Genomic DNA, 17,974 nt, shown 5'->3' with positions numbered 1-17,974 from the left:
TTCAGTGCACATGGATGCACATTGTTTTAATGGTTTAACCATTTCAGATGCACTTTGCCAGCTAACTCAAAGGACAGCTGCTGCAAGTTTTCAGTAGAAACCAGCTGTGCACACCACTGATTGGCTAGCACTTGCAACATCACAAAACCACATCCCACCTGCAGAGAAATGTTGCAACAGTTTTTTAAATGACAAACGTTCATGCTGCACTTTTTAAACAATTACATGGATAGCCCATCTGAAGACCATGGAGGGAATTGAAGCAGAGATGACTGAAATCATTGCTTTAATCTCTGGTCAGTGCACTTTGTGCAAGCTGGGCTCATGCTACGCGAGAAAAACAAAACCAAACAGCAAGCCCTGTTCAAAGAAACACCTATGTGCTGTGCACATTTTGAGGTCCTGTTCAATTCTGAAATAGATGTGAGCTCTCTTTATGAGAGAAGATATGTCCTATTAATTTTTCCTTTATATGTCACTCATGCAGATAACTCCATGAGCTAGGACAATAGCCCCAACTGACACTTCCTTCTCTTGTTCTGACGCTTCCTTCCTGATATTTCATAAAACCAATCAATATGCTGCCATATGTCTGACCTGAAGCTGAGGCTCCAATACTTTGGCCACCTCATGAGAAGAGAAGACTCCCTGCAAAAGACCCTGATGTTGGGAAAGATTGATGGCACAAGGAGAAGGGGACGACAGAGGACGAGATGGCTGAACAGTGTTCTTGAAGCTACCAACATGAGTTTGACCAAACTGTGGGAGGCAGTAGAAGACAGGAGTGTCTGGCGTGCTCTGGTCCATGGGGTCACAAAGAGTCGGACAAATGACTAAACAACAACAACATGTCTGACCTGTCCAGTATTCCCTTTATGTGATTTTAAAATTGACCATTTAAACAACAACAACAACAAAAAACAACCAAATGAAGAATGCCCACCCACCCATCAAAGTGGAGTCCTTGGAAAAAAGCACAAGTAATTGAATCATGAGTGGTCATTTGGGGACGGAACTGGACATCATCAGACTTCATTTCTGCCAAACACACCCATGTCTCTTTCCCTTTTCTTTCTTGGAATACTGAAATAGAACTTCACTTGAATCCCTTTACACATGGTGGACTACCGACAACCGTGTTTACCCAAAGCACTACTCCGTGTAATGGATGATGCTGTATGTTCTAGTTGTTATACTGAAGAAGAATCTTGCTGAATCAGATCAGCAGCCCATCTAAGTCCCATGCGCTATTCTCACATCGGCCAATCAGATGCTGTAACATCTTAACATCACATTATTGATGTTTATAAAATAGAAACCGGGTGCTGGCCAACAAGATTTTTTATTTATTTCTATGTGAGATTTCTTGACCGTACTTTCTTGTAAAGTCCCGGGGGCAGACTGCAACTGGTGTGTGTGTGATTAAAACAAATAAAACAGTTACAGTTATGAAAACAAGTAATGCTGTTCCAACCAGAACAGTATAGATTCGGTAAAAGAAATGGGTTCCACCAAAAAAAAACCCACCTTAGCAGGCAAAGGCCAGAGTAAAGAGATGTTCAATGAAGATGCTAGATGCACCTTTGTGAGGAAGGAATTTCACAATTTAGTGGCTGCCTTAGATAAAGCCCTATCCCGGAACACCGTTCCCCACACTTCCAACAATGGCAGAACTACCGAGAGAATCTGGTTAAATTACACTGGATATATTTCCCAGGTGTCAAAAGGTTATTTATGTATGCCACTACTGCAGCCCCTGTTTTGTTAGCCCAAAAATGGAAACCAAGCGAGGTCCCAACTCATGAAGAATGGCAACTTAAGCTGATGGAATATGTGCAGCTTGCAGACCTAACACAGAATAAGAGAACAAAAAGAGCATACATTTAGAGAAGACTGGGAAATGTTTATTGAATATATGGGGGGAAATTGTGTACACTTGAAGACGTTGGCTGCGTTAAGATAAATTTAACAGTGTAAATAGGTTTTGATGGATGTAATAATGGAATACTGAATGGTTTAGTTTATGTAAAATATGCAGGGTTTTATGGTATGCAAAATGAACCAGGGAAAGAGAAGAAGGGAAGTCACTGATATTTTAGGATGTTTAAATGAGCATTCCAAATAGTAAAACAGAAAATTTAATACAAAATTATATTTTTTTAAAAAAAAATTACACTGGATATAACTGAACAACAATAAAATATCATGAACAAGATTCCCTAGAAGCCAGCCAAAAGGATCTCTTTAACTTGGAAGACTGCCAACTTTGGGAGGGGCATTTGGAACGCTGAGAAAGTGCCGTGGGCATCAGTCACAACATGGCTGCTGTAGCTACAAGCTGTGGATTCAGCTTGTGGATGTGTGGCATAACTTAAAATGGCTGCTGTGGGGGATGTGTGTGTGTGGCGTAACGCAAAATGGCTACCACATCTAAAAAAGCAAGGAAAAAAACAGAATGCCCCCCTACACACACACCAGCTGTCCCAACAATGCTGGTTATGGTTTGGAAGGCAACTATATCAACCACTACTTTGCTTGCTCACCAAAATAAACTTTTTACATCTCTCCTCTGTTCAAAATGAAAAGGAAAATGGGTGCTCAAACTTGGCATCCAATGAAACAAAGCCATGTTCAAGGGTGTGTAAGTTCAATGTAGGAGAGTCCAACCAAGCCAGTTGAGACTATTCACAAGTGCCATAGGAATGGCTGAGGGGTACATTGGAACCTTCAGCCATCATATGGGTGACCCCTGATGTACAGGGTCGTCAGACTTTCAGAGTCGCTAAGCCTGAAGCTCAAGCTTGGTGATATGATGGGGTGGGCAACATGTAGTTCAGACCCGATATTTTGCAGGTGTTATGACACACAGATTGCAATCACAGTTTTAGTAATAACAACAACACCCTTTAGAATCAACTTGCAATGCTAATAAGAGAAAATATCCTTATCTACCTTGAGCCCATATCACATGGATAAACCTGGGTTTGGTAGCAGTAAGGGATGCCTTGGTGTATCACACGTGTTCCCAACACCGGATTTTAAAGACTCTCTTCTGCCTCCATTTTTTTAAAAAAAACACCAAGTTCAGTAACTTGTCTTTCATCCGCCTAACATTATTCACCTGATTTTGCGCAGGAAGTCCAGAAATGGCACTTTTTATGGATAAATAGCCCAGTTCCCGCTGGGACCTGTTGTATAGGGAGCAACATAAAAGAATGAGTCCAAGAATAGTAGACGGAGGGGGGAGGAAGCACAAGTTTAATCTATACTTTCCCAAGCTGCTTTCACTGAATCTGAAATTCCCTTGTTTCCTTTCAAGTATGTATTTTCTTTTTCCTGCTGTTAACCGTGTGGCTAGGATCAATACCAGTCTTTCATTCCCAGTGTTTGAAATCACCCCCTTCCGACAACTAACTCAAAACAGCGTATGCAAATGATGACAACACCTTTTGACTTAAACCTCAAACCTTTGTCACAACAATGTTCCTCCAGGAGCTATTCGATTTTGTAGTTTCAGGACTCCAAACTGTGGCTTAAGTCACAGTCATGTCTGTGCACTTGGTGACTCAAAACATGAATGGCCTTTATTGAAAAGTCTTGTGTTCAAGGGGATGCAAGGACAGGGCATTCTCTTTGGGGTGTTGCAGCCACTGATGTCCTATTCACGCACTGCAAGTCGTCACTGGATGCTGATGAACCTGCACCTGTGAATTAAGCCTTTGTCATCATGCTGAAAACAGGCCACCAGACAGCCAATGATAATACAGAAATGGGTTCACCTCTTCAATGCGAGGTTCATTCTATAGAGCAAAACCTTTGGATCCAACCAGCTTCCTCTGAAAGATACAGTTTCTCTATGAGCATCTTTCCATCCAGGAGGACCATGACCACATTCAGTTGAGTTAAAAATGTTCAATTTGGTCTGTTGCTTACAAGTTGCCATGTTCTCTTCTGCCCATCCACTTTTTTGCCCATGGTTGTGTGGCTGCAGTAAGGTCAGGGTGTGGTAGTTTCATTGCCCCCTGTTTCTCCTAGGGCCCTTTCCTCCACTCCACCCACACCAGGAGTCAAGTAGGAACCATGGACCGTCTTCTGAGATTATCATGTGCCAAATTAAATGGATAAATAAAGATGATGGATGGATGGATGGATGGATGGAGATAGATGACAGTAGATAGATGATAGATGATAGATAGATAGATAGATAGATAGATAGATAGATAGATAGAGATAGATAGATAGAGATAGATAGATTGATAGATAGATGATAGATAGATAGATAGATAGATAGATAGATTAGATAGATAGATAGATAGATAGATAGATAGATAGATAGATGATAGATGGATAGATAGATAGATAGATGATAGATAGATAGATAGATGATAGATAGATAGATAGATGATAGATAGATAGATAGATGATAGATAGATAGATAGATAGATAGAGATAGATAGATAGATAGATAGATAGATGATAGATAGATAGATAGATAGATAGATAGATAGATAGATAGATAGATAGATAGATAGATGATAGATGATAGATAGATAGATAGATAGATAGATAGATAGATAGATAGATAGATAGATAGATAGATGATAGATAGATAGATGATAGATAGATAGATAGATGATAGATATAGATAGATAGATATAGATAGATGATAGATAAATATAGATGATAGATAGATGATAGATAGATAGATAGATGATAGATAGATAGATAGATAGATAGATAGATAGATGATAGACAGATAATGATAGATAGAGATGATAGAGTCATTAAACACTGAACATGCCTCTCTTGCACTGTGCATTAAAAACTGCCACTTTCAGTGCTTTCCTACTTGAGTATACTTTCCTAGATACCCATGCTCACTACGGGATGACTTTTTCCTCCTGGTCACATTGCTGCTACCCATACAACCCCAAGCTAGACAACAAGTTTCTTTTGGGGAGGTTGGACAGTCACACCCAACTCTTCGAAAGGTGCATGTGTTACGCTGCCAGTGGCAGCTTCCCTTGTTGCCTTGGCCAATGCAAAGCAAACCGCTCCAAGACACCCTATGCAACCCTGTCGATTCCATCAAATTAATCAGTCCTCAAAATCAACCACCAAATTGATCGTTTTTGAGACAAGTGGCTTGCCAATGCACCCAATGGCAATGCATGTTCTCAGAGACAACATTCCATGAGACAAGGCAAGGGAAAGAGAAGAGGTGGAATACTCACATTCCTTTGAGCCGTTGCCACATCTTCTCCGTGTGGCCTCCTATCGGATACTTTAAAGGAGCGCTCTCCATGCCCGGAGTCGTCTCGGTACCCGTGGAGCCCATGGCCATCAATGTCCAGCCAGCAGTGACAGAATTAGAGTCAATCTCAGCGGCGAGGAGGAAGAGTCTTCTTCAGTTCGGCACACAGACCAGAAGATCTGCACATGTTAGGCAGCAGCTGCTCTCATCTCTCTCGAAACCTATCAGGATTACAGAGCAGAGGGGAGCTTCTGCCTCAATTGCTGATTCACTAGGCTGGCCAAATCCACACTCTGCCTGCCCCTTTCCCTCCGTGCCAACTCAGTCCCTTAAGCACACAGCTCTCCTGACCTCAAGACAGATTAATCCATGCCAGTGAGGCAGCAAATGTACTGCCGACCGTTGATGCTCTCCCCGCACTTGTCTCTGGTTCGGTTCAACTGCTGGAGTCCTGTGCACAGAAGCGCAGCTGTCTCATTCAAAATGTGCAGGAATCTCTGGCCACGCCGGAATCAATGTGAGCATCTAGAGTGGTCCAGGAGAGAGAACGATTTGTGCGCTTGCTTGCTTGCTTGCTCGCTCTCTCGCTCTCTTTTTCTCTCTGCAGTTCACAAAGCAGGGTGCAATCAGGAAGCAGGTGGCTGGAGCCAATCTGAAGTCCGCACCCTCCTTAATCAAGGGGGAGCATCTGCTTAAGCGTCACTTCTTCCCCTTCTCTGCGTTGATCCCGAATTGCTTCTCTGCAAACAAAAGCACCTCTCAGAATGAATAAGCAGAGCAGGCATGGTTGGTGTGCACGGCGCTCCTGCATAAAAGGGAATGAGAGAGAGAGAGAGCGCTCCACAGGTTGCCATTGAAGGAGTAGGCTCTTAATTGCGACTATTCGGCTTCTCCTAGCAACTCCGCACAGTAGATTACTGTCAAATTAACCCGTTGAAAAAGCAGCAGCTGCAACACAGTCTCCTCAGTGACTCCATTGGGACAGCAGCATGTGCAGTTTCAAAGGGGGGAGTGGGAAAGAAACCTTGGGTGCTGAGTTTTAGTACCCACTTCCTGGGGCAGGGGGCTGGGGGGGAGTATTATTAAGTCTGCAAATAAAAAGCCAAGTGACTGAGAGCGAATTCTTCTGCCAGTCCTGAAGCAGAGCACCAGCCCTATTTTTCTAAGCCAGCTCTGGGCTTCTGGCTGCACAGCCAGCGCTGTGAAGGTGCTGGAAGAGGAAAGATTGCAGATCTGCTACCCATCGCCTTCTTTGCTCAGACGTATACTTGAGCATCGCTGGAGGCTCAGCGTTAGACTAGTGGTCTGGCTGGACTTGATTTTGGAACAAATAGTGGCAAGTGCTATTTTATCAGAACACAAGCACAGGGAACAACCATTTGCTTCAGCTGAAGGTTTGGGGAAAGTCACAAAATTTATCATTTGGGAAACTCTTTCATAAGTGGAATTCAAGGAATCCTTATTTTTTTCATGAATTAAGATGCTTCTACCAGTTAAGATTATTTACAACATCCTACTTCATGTATAGAGGATAATTGCATAATTTGCAGTTAGGGATGGGAAGAGATTAGAGTCAGTTCTCATCTGAAAGTAAACCTAGGTATTTTGCACTTTCTGTGCCTTGAAATTTGCACTTCTCCAATTTTTGAAGTGCAGTTCTCCAGCCAAGGAAGACATACAAAAATGGATACCCTACCATAAAGTGTGCATTAAAAAGGCATTTATTAGTGAAAACAACATACAAAAATGCATTATAAAAGCAAAATTTGCATTGCAAGAATTCACACATTGGGCAAAACCGCGTAGGAAATGACACATATTAGGAGAAATTCACACGAAAATTCTAGTGAATTTTCATGATGCAAACCAACATGGAAATGTAGAGAACTGAATTTACGACTGGAAAAATGAGAAACTGCAAAACCATTTGCCCACTGCTACTTACAGTACTTTGGTAATCCTCATAAAGTAGCCCAGTATTATTTTTCCCCATATTGCAGTGTGGTCGGGGGGTGAAGAAAAGAGGCTGAGAGAACAGAGGCTCTGAGGTCAGTTCAGAACTGAATGAAATTTGGATCATAGTTTTCAATCTTGATTCACAATCAATGCAAAACCTGCTATGCCTTTCATTTTACCAGCTATCCAGAATCCGTATATGGAGCATGTTAAAAATTAAGCATTTCTCGATCCTATTGATTTCAACAGGTGTATTTTATTTATTTTATACATTGTTTATTTATTATATAAATGTTTTATCGGTTTATAAGGGCATTTTAAAACCACCAGCTCATTAAGCTACCACAGCCACGTACAATTAATTCTTGAAAAACTCTTGGTGAAACAAATACCAGTACTTTTCCAGCAAGCAGAAAAATATCAGGATTGTAGGTGTGTGTCTGGTTTCAGTTCATAGGTGCGTTACTCTCCCAGAGATACCAGTTGGAGGTAAAAGTATCCCTTTGCCTGGATCATTGTGACATCAGGTGATTGGCAGGTGGGCACTTGACCACCAGCCCTGTGGTGATTACCAAATATGATCAGTATATTTCTGCACTAGGCAATTTGTTATGCTTTTGAATGGGTAGGAACAATATTCAGACAATAATCTGAAGGCCCACAATACCATTCAGCTGTCTACTTCAGCACCCTAGTGACTCAGCTGCACAGCTGCAAATATAACGTTTTAAGTGTGTTTTAAGTGTCTTATACAAATGTGACACTAGATGGCGATAATGAGCTAATGGCAAATTCAATGTATATTTTTAAAACTTTTTTTTAAAAAAAAGCATCTTCACAGCGTTTTTAATATGTGTCTATATTCCACCTGGGAAAGAAGAGAAAGATTGTGCCCACTGTTAAATGGTAGGGCCAGCACTCCATGAAGTCCTTTTCCTCTCTAGCCCCTCTGGCCTCCATGGTCCATTCTGTCTTTGCATCTATGGGCAGGTCAACTGCATCAGATTGGGAATCCATGGGGCAGCACAGATAAACAAGTCGGGTAGCTACATGGTTGGAACCCAATCCATGGCGTCAGGTATCAGTGTTGTGTCTCAGAGCATCCTTCAACAAACAGAGGCCTGAGCAGGACATTCCAATGACATCAGGTGGCGGCGTTTTGCCTACATGATTTGAAATCAAGCCATAAGAGCAACAACACAGCCTGCCACACACTGACAATCAGCTTGCCAAGCACACTGTACAGCGCTTTGCACAGGCCTTTGAATGGCAGTGCCTGCAACCCCGTTTTGAGGCCATATGGCATTAAGATGTAGGGCAGGTGGGTGTGCCTTGGCCCCATAGGCCAAAGAGGAAGGCTTGTGAGGCCTGGTTAGGCCCATAGCCACAGTTTCTCCACCACTGGTGTAGATCTGCTGTTTGCAAAGTTAGAAGTTTCACAAATGGAAGTATTTTATTCTAAGAATGTGGAGGTCACGTTCTCAGCCTGCAAAGTGGCTGGAGTCAGCAATGCGCTGCCGCATCTGTTTTTAAAGATATGCTCAAGAAACTGAACATATTTCAGAGTTTATTTTAGGAAAAGAGAACATCAGCATATATGAACTGTGGTCTTTTGTGGAAATGTTATCAGTTCATTGCTGCCAACTGCTGAGAATTATTGTATAAGATACCTGTTACAGCAGATAAAGTATATATTGCATCATTAAAACAAAAAAATTTCCTTCCAGTAGCACCTTAAAGACCAACTAAGTTAGTTCTTGGTATGAGCTTTCGTGTGCATGCACACTTCTTCAGATACATGCACACGAAAGCTCATACCAAGAACTAACTTAGTTGGTCTTTAAGGTGCTACTGGAAGGAATTTTTTTGTTTTGACTATGGCAGACCAACACGGCTACCTATCTGTTATTGCATCATTGTTATTGTTATTACATCTATTACTTTGTTATTTTTCTATTGTTGTTGTTGTGTTCTTGTTGTTATTTCTTATTATTTTTATTATCACTGTTTCAGGAGTGTCCTCCCTGCCTCCCAGGCCTACCCTTGAGTCTCATTGACAAATGGGATGTTTCATTGATGGGGTTTGCCCATACAATTATGACTGTGATCAACTTCTCATTCCCCTTTAGAATAGGAGAACTAATTCTGTCTTTGGGATTTAACTTTGTGATCACAAGCGAATCACAGCATTTCACAAGTGCTGTTAAGAGGGAGCACCACAGAGACATTTTTAAAGCCCAAACTGTGTTAGCTATCACCCACCCACATTGCTTCACACTTACATTTGCATTGTTTTGACGAGGAGATAGATTGAAGCAGGGTGGGAAGAAATGATTGACAAGCAGCAAAAGCCTATCAGAACCTGTTTGCTGAGGTCATTTAGATTGAAGCTACTCAAGAAATTGAAAGAAATAGAGGGACAGATTTAACTTTAAAAACTCATCATTTTAGTTTAGTTATGCCATAATATATTAGCGCGTATGTCTAGGAATCTCTCTGAAGAAGCAAGATAAATGTGCCTTATTTCATCTGTGGTATCTCCCCACTTCTTCTGCATGCAAGGACCTGTCTGTGATCTTCATTCCCTAGACTACCTAAAACACTTTGTGTGCATAGATGTACAAGCAATAAAACGAACATGTAAACCCTCGTAGTCATTTTTCCTGATGCAAGGCAAAGGGAATGTGTTTATAAGTGGGCAAAGCAATGAACAGTATGAGGTGGAAAGGGACAGGAAGTTCACATGCTTATCGGCTTACCTGAAGGCTTATCCACACTTACTATTTCACTGTGTCACAGCCCATGCTTTAAAGATCCATGTCTGAGTGCTCTCACTCTTTTTTGATCCAGAGCGTTCTCCGTGAAAACCCGCTCAGTACCACTGAATCAGAGCAAACAGCAATCCATGGAACACCCTGAGCTCCAGGATTGAGAAATGTGTTATTCCCCCCCAACCTTTTGGTATAAGCTTTGTGGGAATGTTCAGGGAGGCAGGAGAGGATATATTGTTTACTAATATTCTTCCTAACTTCTGCTAGCAAGTTCTATAACTTAGCAGAGTTTTACATTCCCCTTTGAAACACACAGTGGGTAGTTGGTTGCAGGCTTGTTTAAGCCTCTTAATATTAGATTCCTGGTAAGTCCCCTTAGAGCCCTCTTAAAAGAATAAACACAACACAATCTTGTATAAAGTATATTTTAAAAAGTTTACTCACACATTCAGTTCACAGATGAATCCCTGAAGTTACAAAGTATATACATGTGGATCTACCCCATATGGGGGGGTTAATCCCAGTGAGTGCAGACTGGCAGTCATTTGCAGTTCACATGACAAAAGGAAGATGGAAAAGAGAGAGGAGGGCTGCATGTCTTGTGGTTTTGTTACCTGCACAGGTAAAGTCACACTCACCTTTAGTCACATTCAAAAGGAAGTATGTCCCAGCCCAGCAGGAAACAGGAAGTTCCAACTGGCTGAACCAAACACCCCCTTGCATGTCCACTCTAGGAAAACAAGGAATGTTGTACTTGACTGCTACTTTTGTATCATATCACACAAGCTTAAGTCAGAGAGATAGCAGCAGAAGCCAGAGTGCTACCTATAAATACATGCTGGCATATTTGGTGAGTGTGGATGTTTGTCTCTCTCATATATTTCGGTATTTTGAATCTGCTAGTAGGTGTTATGCTCCCCATATGTCGACTGTTTTGCTTTATGTTGATGTTTTAAGAGGATGGCTTATCTAATTGTTCTGTCCCGCTCCAAAATGTGGGGTTTAAACGGTATGTTTTGTATTCCTTCATGATATTTTTACGATGTAGTAAGCAATTTCTTTGAAATAGGGAGCTGTTTTAAAATTGACTAAGTAAATAAGTGTGGGGATCTGGGGAACAGCAGCATGAATCTACCCACCAGGCCTTGCCAGTAACAGAATCTCTTCTAGGATTGGAACCCAGGCTCTCAAATATATTCCCTATTTTGGGGATCCAGGCTTTCAAAGATATCCACTATATCACTGATCTGGTACAGTGCTCAGCATCTGCACTAAAATAATCTCTGGAACATACCGGTACAATGGTGCCTCGCAATACGAAATTAATTCGTTCTGCAAGTTGCTTCGTCTTGCGATTTTTTCGTTTTGCGGAGCGCGGATTCCCTGGGTATTAACGGCTTTAAGAAAAAGGAAGCAAACCCACAAGACGTTTTCGTCTTGCGAAGCAAGCCCATAGGGAAAATTGTCTTGCGAAGCAACTCAAGAAACGAAAAACCCTTTCGTCTTGCGCGTTTTTCATCTAGCGAGGCATTCGTCTTGCGAGGTACCACTGTACATGGGGGTTCTTAAGACAGCTCTTACCCCTGGCGGCCCTGGGGATTGCTAGGAAGTTCAGTTTACTAGGCCGATGGCAAGGGTGAAATATTATATGTTATTCAGACTCCCCATGGATCAAACCACACCATGGTGTGGGTAACAAAAGATACACAAGGTGGTCAGCCTTAAAAAAACCATAAAAAGTTGTTCTAACTTCTGAACTTGCCCTAAGTACTAAGATAGGCAGATAGCTTCTCTTAAATGATTCAGGGCTAGTTGAACCTGGAATTGAGTGGCCAGTCCTTCTATCCTCCTGGCAGATGAACAGTGTGGACTTTGTGGTGTTTCACCAGCTAACTCCAGCTGAAGACACCTAGCACAGGACTTGACTAAGCATTGACTAACATTGGCAGCAGTGAAACAGAATCCACAAAGGTCAACAGTGGTTGCCCACTTAGGAAAGAAGGAAGGAAAATAAGAGAGAGGAAGGAAAGCAGGAAGGAACATGGATGCCTTGGGTCAAAGGTCAAATGTTTTAGGCATTTTCTATTGTTAAACTTCCTGACTCTTGCTGACACTCTCAGCCATACGTTTTGGCGAATGGAATGAATCAAACTTTTGAAAGGGAAACAAGTAGGGGAATGAAGACTATTAGTGATTATAACTGGAAAGAGAAGAAGCTAATTGTGCTGGAAGAAGTTGTCATTGCCCCTTCCTACCAAGTGGGAAACTTTAAAGACAAAGAGGGGTGCGCTCTAAGTCATGTAAACAAAATAGTCAAGAAATATATGTGGAACAGCAGTGGAATGGGAGATGGTGGACTCTCCTTCCTTAGTAGTTTTTAAGCAGCGGTTGGATGGCCATCTGTCATGGATGCTTTAGTTGAGATTCCTGCATGCAATGGGCTGGATGAGGTCCCTTACAGTTCTATGATTCTCTGAAATGTTTCCCCTTACACACCCCTAGTTCTCATCTTGGGGGTTGGGGAGGCAAGATAAACTTCTGAAGAATATATCAGGATAAATGAACCCGTTATGACCAGAGGATAAATTAAGTAGCTCTCTCAAATCTGGAACTGGGTACAAAATGTTAATAATTGGACCACAGGACCTTTTCCTTTTGCCTTGGAGAGGTTCTATTCCATGGGAATCCCTAATGGAGCGGAGAAAAACTGTGCATGTCAAATAATGTTAACATAGTCTGGAATTTAACAGACCGCTTGCAATTTGTGCAGTGCATGATGATAACACTGTGATTAAAGTTTAGCAAAGTGAGGAATGTAGGCAGACATATTGGTGTTTAGATTGACAATGATTAGATTAACTAACTGCTAAGTGTGATACACCCTGCCAATTCAAATGGCACTATCCCAACGAATTAAATAAAGGATGGCAATGAATCTATCTTCTTTTTTTAAGAGGCAGTAAGAACATAATTTCTTCCTCTTTGTATTCTTTGTCGATTGGGCACTTAGGCCTTTAGTCTAAATGAGCCCCCAATTTTCTGAGGCTGGTCCTCAGTCATGAGAACTAGAAACTTGTACTTTTAGTCAGTGAAAGAATGAGATCCTCATAACTATTGGGGCCAAACTACACGTTTAACATGGAGTTCCATGTAACTTTCCCCTGAGGGAGATCAGTGTAGGCGTTGCTTAACCCTTTTTCTTCTGGCTGTTTGCCCTTTGGAAATTGGCCCCTTTGAATTATTTTTCTCTACCTCTACAGGAGAAATACCATGATATTTGAGGCTTTCCCCCCAGGGAAGAATACAGAAGAACAAATTGCTGAAGGAATTGTTTGCCAGTTTCCCCACTAAACCAATCTGAGGTTACATCATACAGCATGAAACATAAACACAGAGGCCTTGTATACAGAAGCTTTCTCTCCCTCCCTCTCTTAGCTAGCAGTTTATAACGTAGTCATTTCAAATACTCCCTTTGCACTGCTCAACAAAGGAAACAAGAAAATGTTCCCTCTGGCTTATTACATTTCCACAAGGACCATAGCAACAAGAAAAAAGCTGCCTGGTATTTATATATATATATAAGCCACAAACACAACAGATGCCACAAAAAGAAAGAAAAATTCTATACAGCCTTTTGATGGAGAAGTATAGATTACATCATCTCTGCAATCACCTACAAGACTGCAGGGAAGCATTCTGCTCTCAGGCTGTTCCACAGAGGAATCCAAAAGTTCCACTCCTGGAACACAAGTTTGGGCTACAATCTTTCCGTAATTTCTTTCTTTTCTTTCTCTCTTTGGTCGAGTTTATGTCCTGCCCTTCAGCATGAAATGGACACAAGGTGGGTCGCAATATTATTTTTTTTGAGCTACAGACCAAAAAATAACCTCATAACAAACCTATAAGAGCATAAAGCAGAGCTGACCATTCTCGCCCACCAAAACTGCCACTCAGTCCATCTGTCACGGTAGGACTATGCAGGACTGGTGAGGGTCGCGGGTGGTGCTGTGGTCTAAACCACTGAGCCTCTTGGGCTTGTTGATCAGAAGGTCGGCGGTTCGAATCCACATGATGGACTGAGCTCCCATTGCTCTCTCCCAGCTTCTGCCAACCTAGCAATTCGAAACCATACCAGTACAAGTAGATAAAAAGGTACTGCTGCAGCAACAAGGTAAATGGCATTTCCGTGCACTCTGCCACTCTTCATGGTCCTCCGTGTGCCAGAACAAATGCTGACTCCCTCAGCCTGAAAAGTGAGATGAGTGCTGCACCCCATAGTCGCCTTTGACTGGACTTAAGCGTCCAGGGGTGCTTTGCCTTTTTAGCTGCTACACTCTGATGCTCTGGTTGCCTGGAAGAAGAGGAAGGTTTTGAACTGGTGCTGAAAGATGGACAATGCTGGCGCTGGACACGCCTCAAGGGAGAGGGTGTTTTGGGGTGCCAATGCAAAGAAGGCTCTCTTGTGAGTCCCAGCACCTCACACTTCACTCAATGATGAGCCTCTTGAAGGAGCATATGGACAGCACTCCTCCAGATAGCCTGGGCCCAAGCCTTTCAGCAGCCTCTTTCAGCAGTTGTTTTATCTGTGAGTTGTTTTAGTTCTTATGCTCTTACAGTTTTAACTGTGTGTCTTTGTTGGTTTTTAGCTCTTATCTGTTTTAATTATTAGTTTTTTATCTACCCATTATCTGTATTTAATCTTGTATTTTTGAAATATACTCAGAGTCGCAAAGTGATTTCATGCTCTTTATTCAGCTCATAGTGGTGAGTAGGAATGAATGAAAGTCCCCTCAAAGTATCTGCTTTATATACATTATTTACCCAATGGACTACACATGATTGGCTAATTCTGGAATTCTACTGTAAGCCAATCAGGTTGTGGATTCACTTATATCTGGAGCATGATTGGGTGGTTCCTGCCAACCGATCATACTGCTGCATTGTTCTAGGACCAATCAGACTGCTGCATTCTGAATCCTATTGTTGTAGGACCAATCAGACTGCTGCAATTTGGATCCTATTGTTCTAGTACCAATCAGACTGCTGCAGTTTGGATCCTATTCAACTCAGTACATAATAATTTTATTCGGATGTTTTATGCCTGTTTCCTTGTCCTCATTTGCCCTAACAATTATCGGTCAAAAATCCCAACTGCTATTTTTTTGGTATGTCAAAACCAGATTGAATTAGACTCAGTGACCGACAGGTACCCAAGTTCAGATCCTTACCAGTGTTGTACAGTACACACTTTCCTGGGAGTAAGCCCCACTGAGCACTAGGGGACTTTGTTTTGGAGTAAATGCATTGCATTGCACTGCCCAACTCTTACATTGTTTTAAAATTTGCACTATGGGGATTCTCATAGGCACCACATATTTTTTATTATGTTGGTTTCTTTGGATATCCGGTTCGTGGTTGCCACAAACTGGGGGTTTCTTTAAAGGTGCTGCTTGTCTTAACTACACATATTATATCAGGGCATGATGAAATAATAATAAGTAATAAAAGGGACTGAATAATGATGAAGGCAGACCAGAGGATGTTCTTTGGGTTACATGTCTCACAGGACAGATAGGGGATAGAGGGCATCCACAGAGAGGGAGAATCAGAGAGCAATAGGGAGTGCAACCCAACTTTACAAATGCACCTTATGGCCATTTCAAAATTATGTTTCTACAGCCAAGCTCCAGAATTGGAAACCTGGAAGTAGGGTCTTGGGGTTCAGGGGTCAATCAAAGGTCACATAATGGTTAACCCCTCTCCTTCCATTATCCCATTCTCCTTTTCAGTCTCTCTCAACTCCATACTGAGGTCACTTCAGCAAATATGATCTTTGCCACACAAGCTCATCAAGGTATCACACGTTTCCACCCTTAGCAGTGTCTAGGCCTGGGACATAGCTGTCAACGTTTCCCTTTTTTAAAGGGAAATTCCCTTATTCTGAATAGGATTCATCGCAAGAGAAGGGAAAAGTTGACAGCTATGGCCTGGGAGCCTCTTTACCTCAGCATGCAAGCTGTTGCTGCTGCTTTCCACTTCTGGTTTTTTGTTTGTTTGTTTTTTGCTCCTACCTGCATACACCTGATTGTATGATGTAGCCAAATTTCTGCAAGCAATCGCAGGGAAAGGTAAGGATGTTACCATAGCAGCGCCATGCTATAGAAAAAATATGCCGAAGGAGCAGTTAGAGCCTCTTTTTACATACACATACAGGTGTGTACAGTTGAATTGGTTAGTCTACTTTTAAAATTATGAAATGCATTCAGCTACTAGAGGGCGAAAGAAACATGAATCATTCTGGTCTCCGGTTGCAGTTCTCAGCAGGAGCAAAGGGAAGCAATCCGTTGCTTGGCAGTTAGCAAAACTTAGGAACACATGACACCACCTCATGCAGAATCAGGCCTTTGGCTTATCTAGCTCAGTATTTTTCTGCACTGGTTGGCAGTGGCTTTCCAGGGTTTCAGACAGAGGTATTTTCCCAGCCCAACCTGGAGATGCCAGGAACTGAACTTTGGACATCTGCATGTAAACATCTGCAGATTTTGGCCAATGTGAGGACAGGATGCTGGACTCAATGGGCCCCTGGCACTCCTTATGTTCTTTGTACAAGAGGCAGGAACAGTCCTCAATTCCGAGTGTTATTAGGAACATAGTTAAGCACTTTTCAGCCTGGAGAGCAACTATGGGATAAAAGAGACATGGGGGCATTCATTATTAGTTTTGTTTGTTGTTGGTTTTTAAGCCAACCACGACCTCTTATCAATGTATGGAGAAGGAACCCCATCAGCAATCATCAACATATTTAATCAGAAGCACTGGGATTGACTCTGAAAACTATGAATGGAAGGAAGGTCCCAACAATATGGGAAGGGGAAGGGGAAGCTGATGAATAAGCTGGAAATGGTTTCTAAGCTCCATGAGCAGAAGTTCCTACCACCTAATTTGGGGTGCTGTGCCTCTCCTTCCAGCATCCCCTTCCCCATACCGTATCCCACATCGTTGTGAATTTTCCCTCCAACCCACCAGAGAAGTTTTTGAGGAGACACTGGCTTAACTGAGAGTGCTGAATGGAGGGACACCTCTGCCTAAGCTATCTCAACGCCCCCACCAGCTTTTTAGAGAACCACATATAACTAACCTGTTTAAGTCAAATTAACACATGAAGGGGTTAATACCATAGAGTAAGCTGTCCTGCCAGGCTTAGCTATGTTCACTTCCCCTCACCTTGGGAGGAATTAAGAATCCAGCCTTTGGTTTTCCCCAGTCTACATGTGAACATCAGCATGTGAAAAGGTTTGAGCTGGTTGCTCCAGCTGAGACCAACGGCTCTTACAAGCCTCTCTTGTAAGCCTCTCTCTACCAATAAGCTAGGAACTTTTACTACTTTGTAACTAAGCTAAGTTTTCCTGCCTGTGCAACTTTTCTGACTGATGTATGGGAAATCACATGAACCAGACCTTTGAAGAGCTTGTAAGTAAACCAATTTTTAAAGTTGCCAAACACATGGCATTTTCCTATGCTGGGGGAAGACATTTTAGAACTCACTCAGAGAGACACGTTAAAGGTTTTACAACCTATATTTCCATACATTATTTTGCTGCATATTAAAAAGGTAAAGGTAAAGGACCCCTGGCAGTTAAGTCCAGTCGCGAATGACTCTGGGGTTGCGGCGCTTATCTCGCTTTACTGGCCGAGGGAGCCGTCCGCTTTCTGGTGAAACCAGAGCAGTGCATGGAAATGTCATTTACCTTCCCGCCGGAGCGGTACCTATTTATCTACTTGCACTGGTGTGCTTTCGAACTACTAGGTTGGCAGGAGCTGGGACCGAGCAATGGGAGCTCACCCCATCACGGGGATTCTTTTTTTTTTTTTATAAAAATTTTTATTAAGATTTTTTACAAATACATATTTAACAAACAGAATAGGTTTCATAACATCCTTTCATTCTATTGCGGACTCCCTCACGTCTCCCGCTTCCACTTTCATCATTAAA

The 17,974-nt window shown here is 42.2% G+C and overlaps 1 protein-coding gene across 2 annotated transcripts in view; it reads right to left on the bottom strand.

The window, feature by feature from the left end:
• PDE1A (phosphodiesterase 1A) overlaps positions 1-6,067 on the bottom strand; it is a 159,380-nt gene extending 153,313 nt beyond the window's left edge. Inside the window, exon 1 of one of the 2 annotated variants that reach the window (XM_081921869.1) lies at positions 5,235-6,067. In XM_081921869.1, coding sequence (XP_081777995.1) covers positions 5,235-5,344 — 110 coding nt within the window. In that variant the 5' untranslated portion in view covers positions 5,345-6,067. The remainder of the gene's footprint in view (positions 1-5,234) is intronic. The other variant, XM_081921873.1, reaches the window with a different exon arrangement.
• Positions 6,068-17,974: the final 11,907 nt, after the last annotated feature.

Source organism: Podarcis melisellensis (genome assembly GCF_964234715.1).
Source record: "Podarcis melisellensis genome assembly, chromosome: 1".
NCBI lineage: Eukaryota > Metazoa > Chordata > Lepidosauria > Squamata > Lacertidae > Podarcis > Podarcis melisellensis.
The sequence above is the reverse complement of the archived record's forward strand: the minus strand, read 5'-3'. Positions and strand labels throughout refer to the sequence as shown.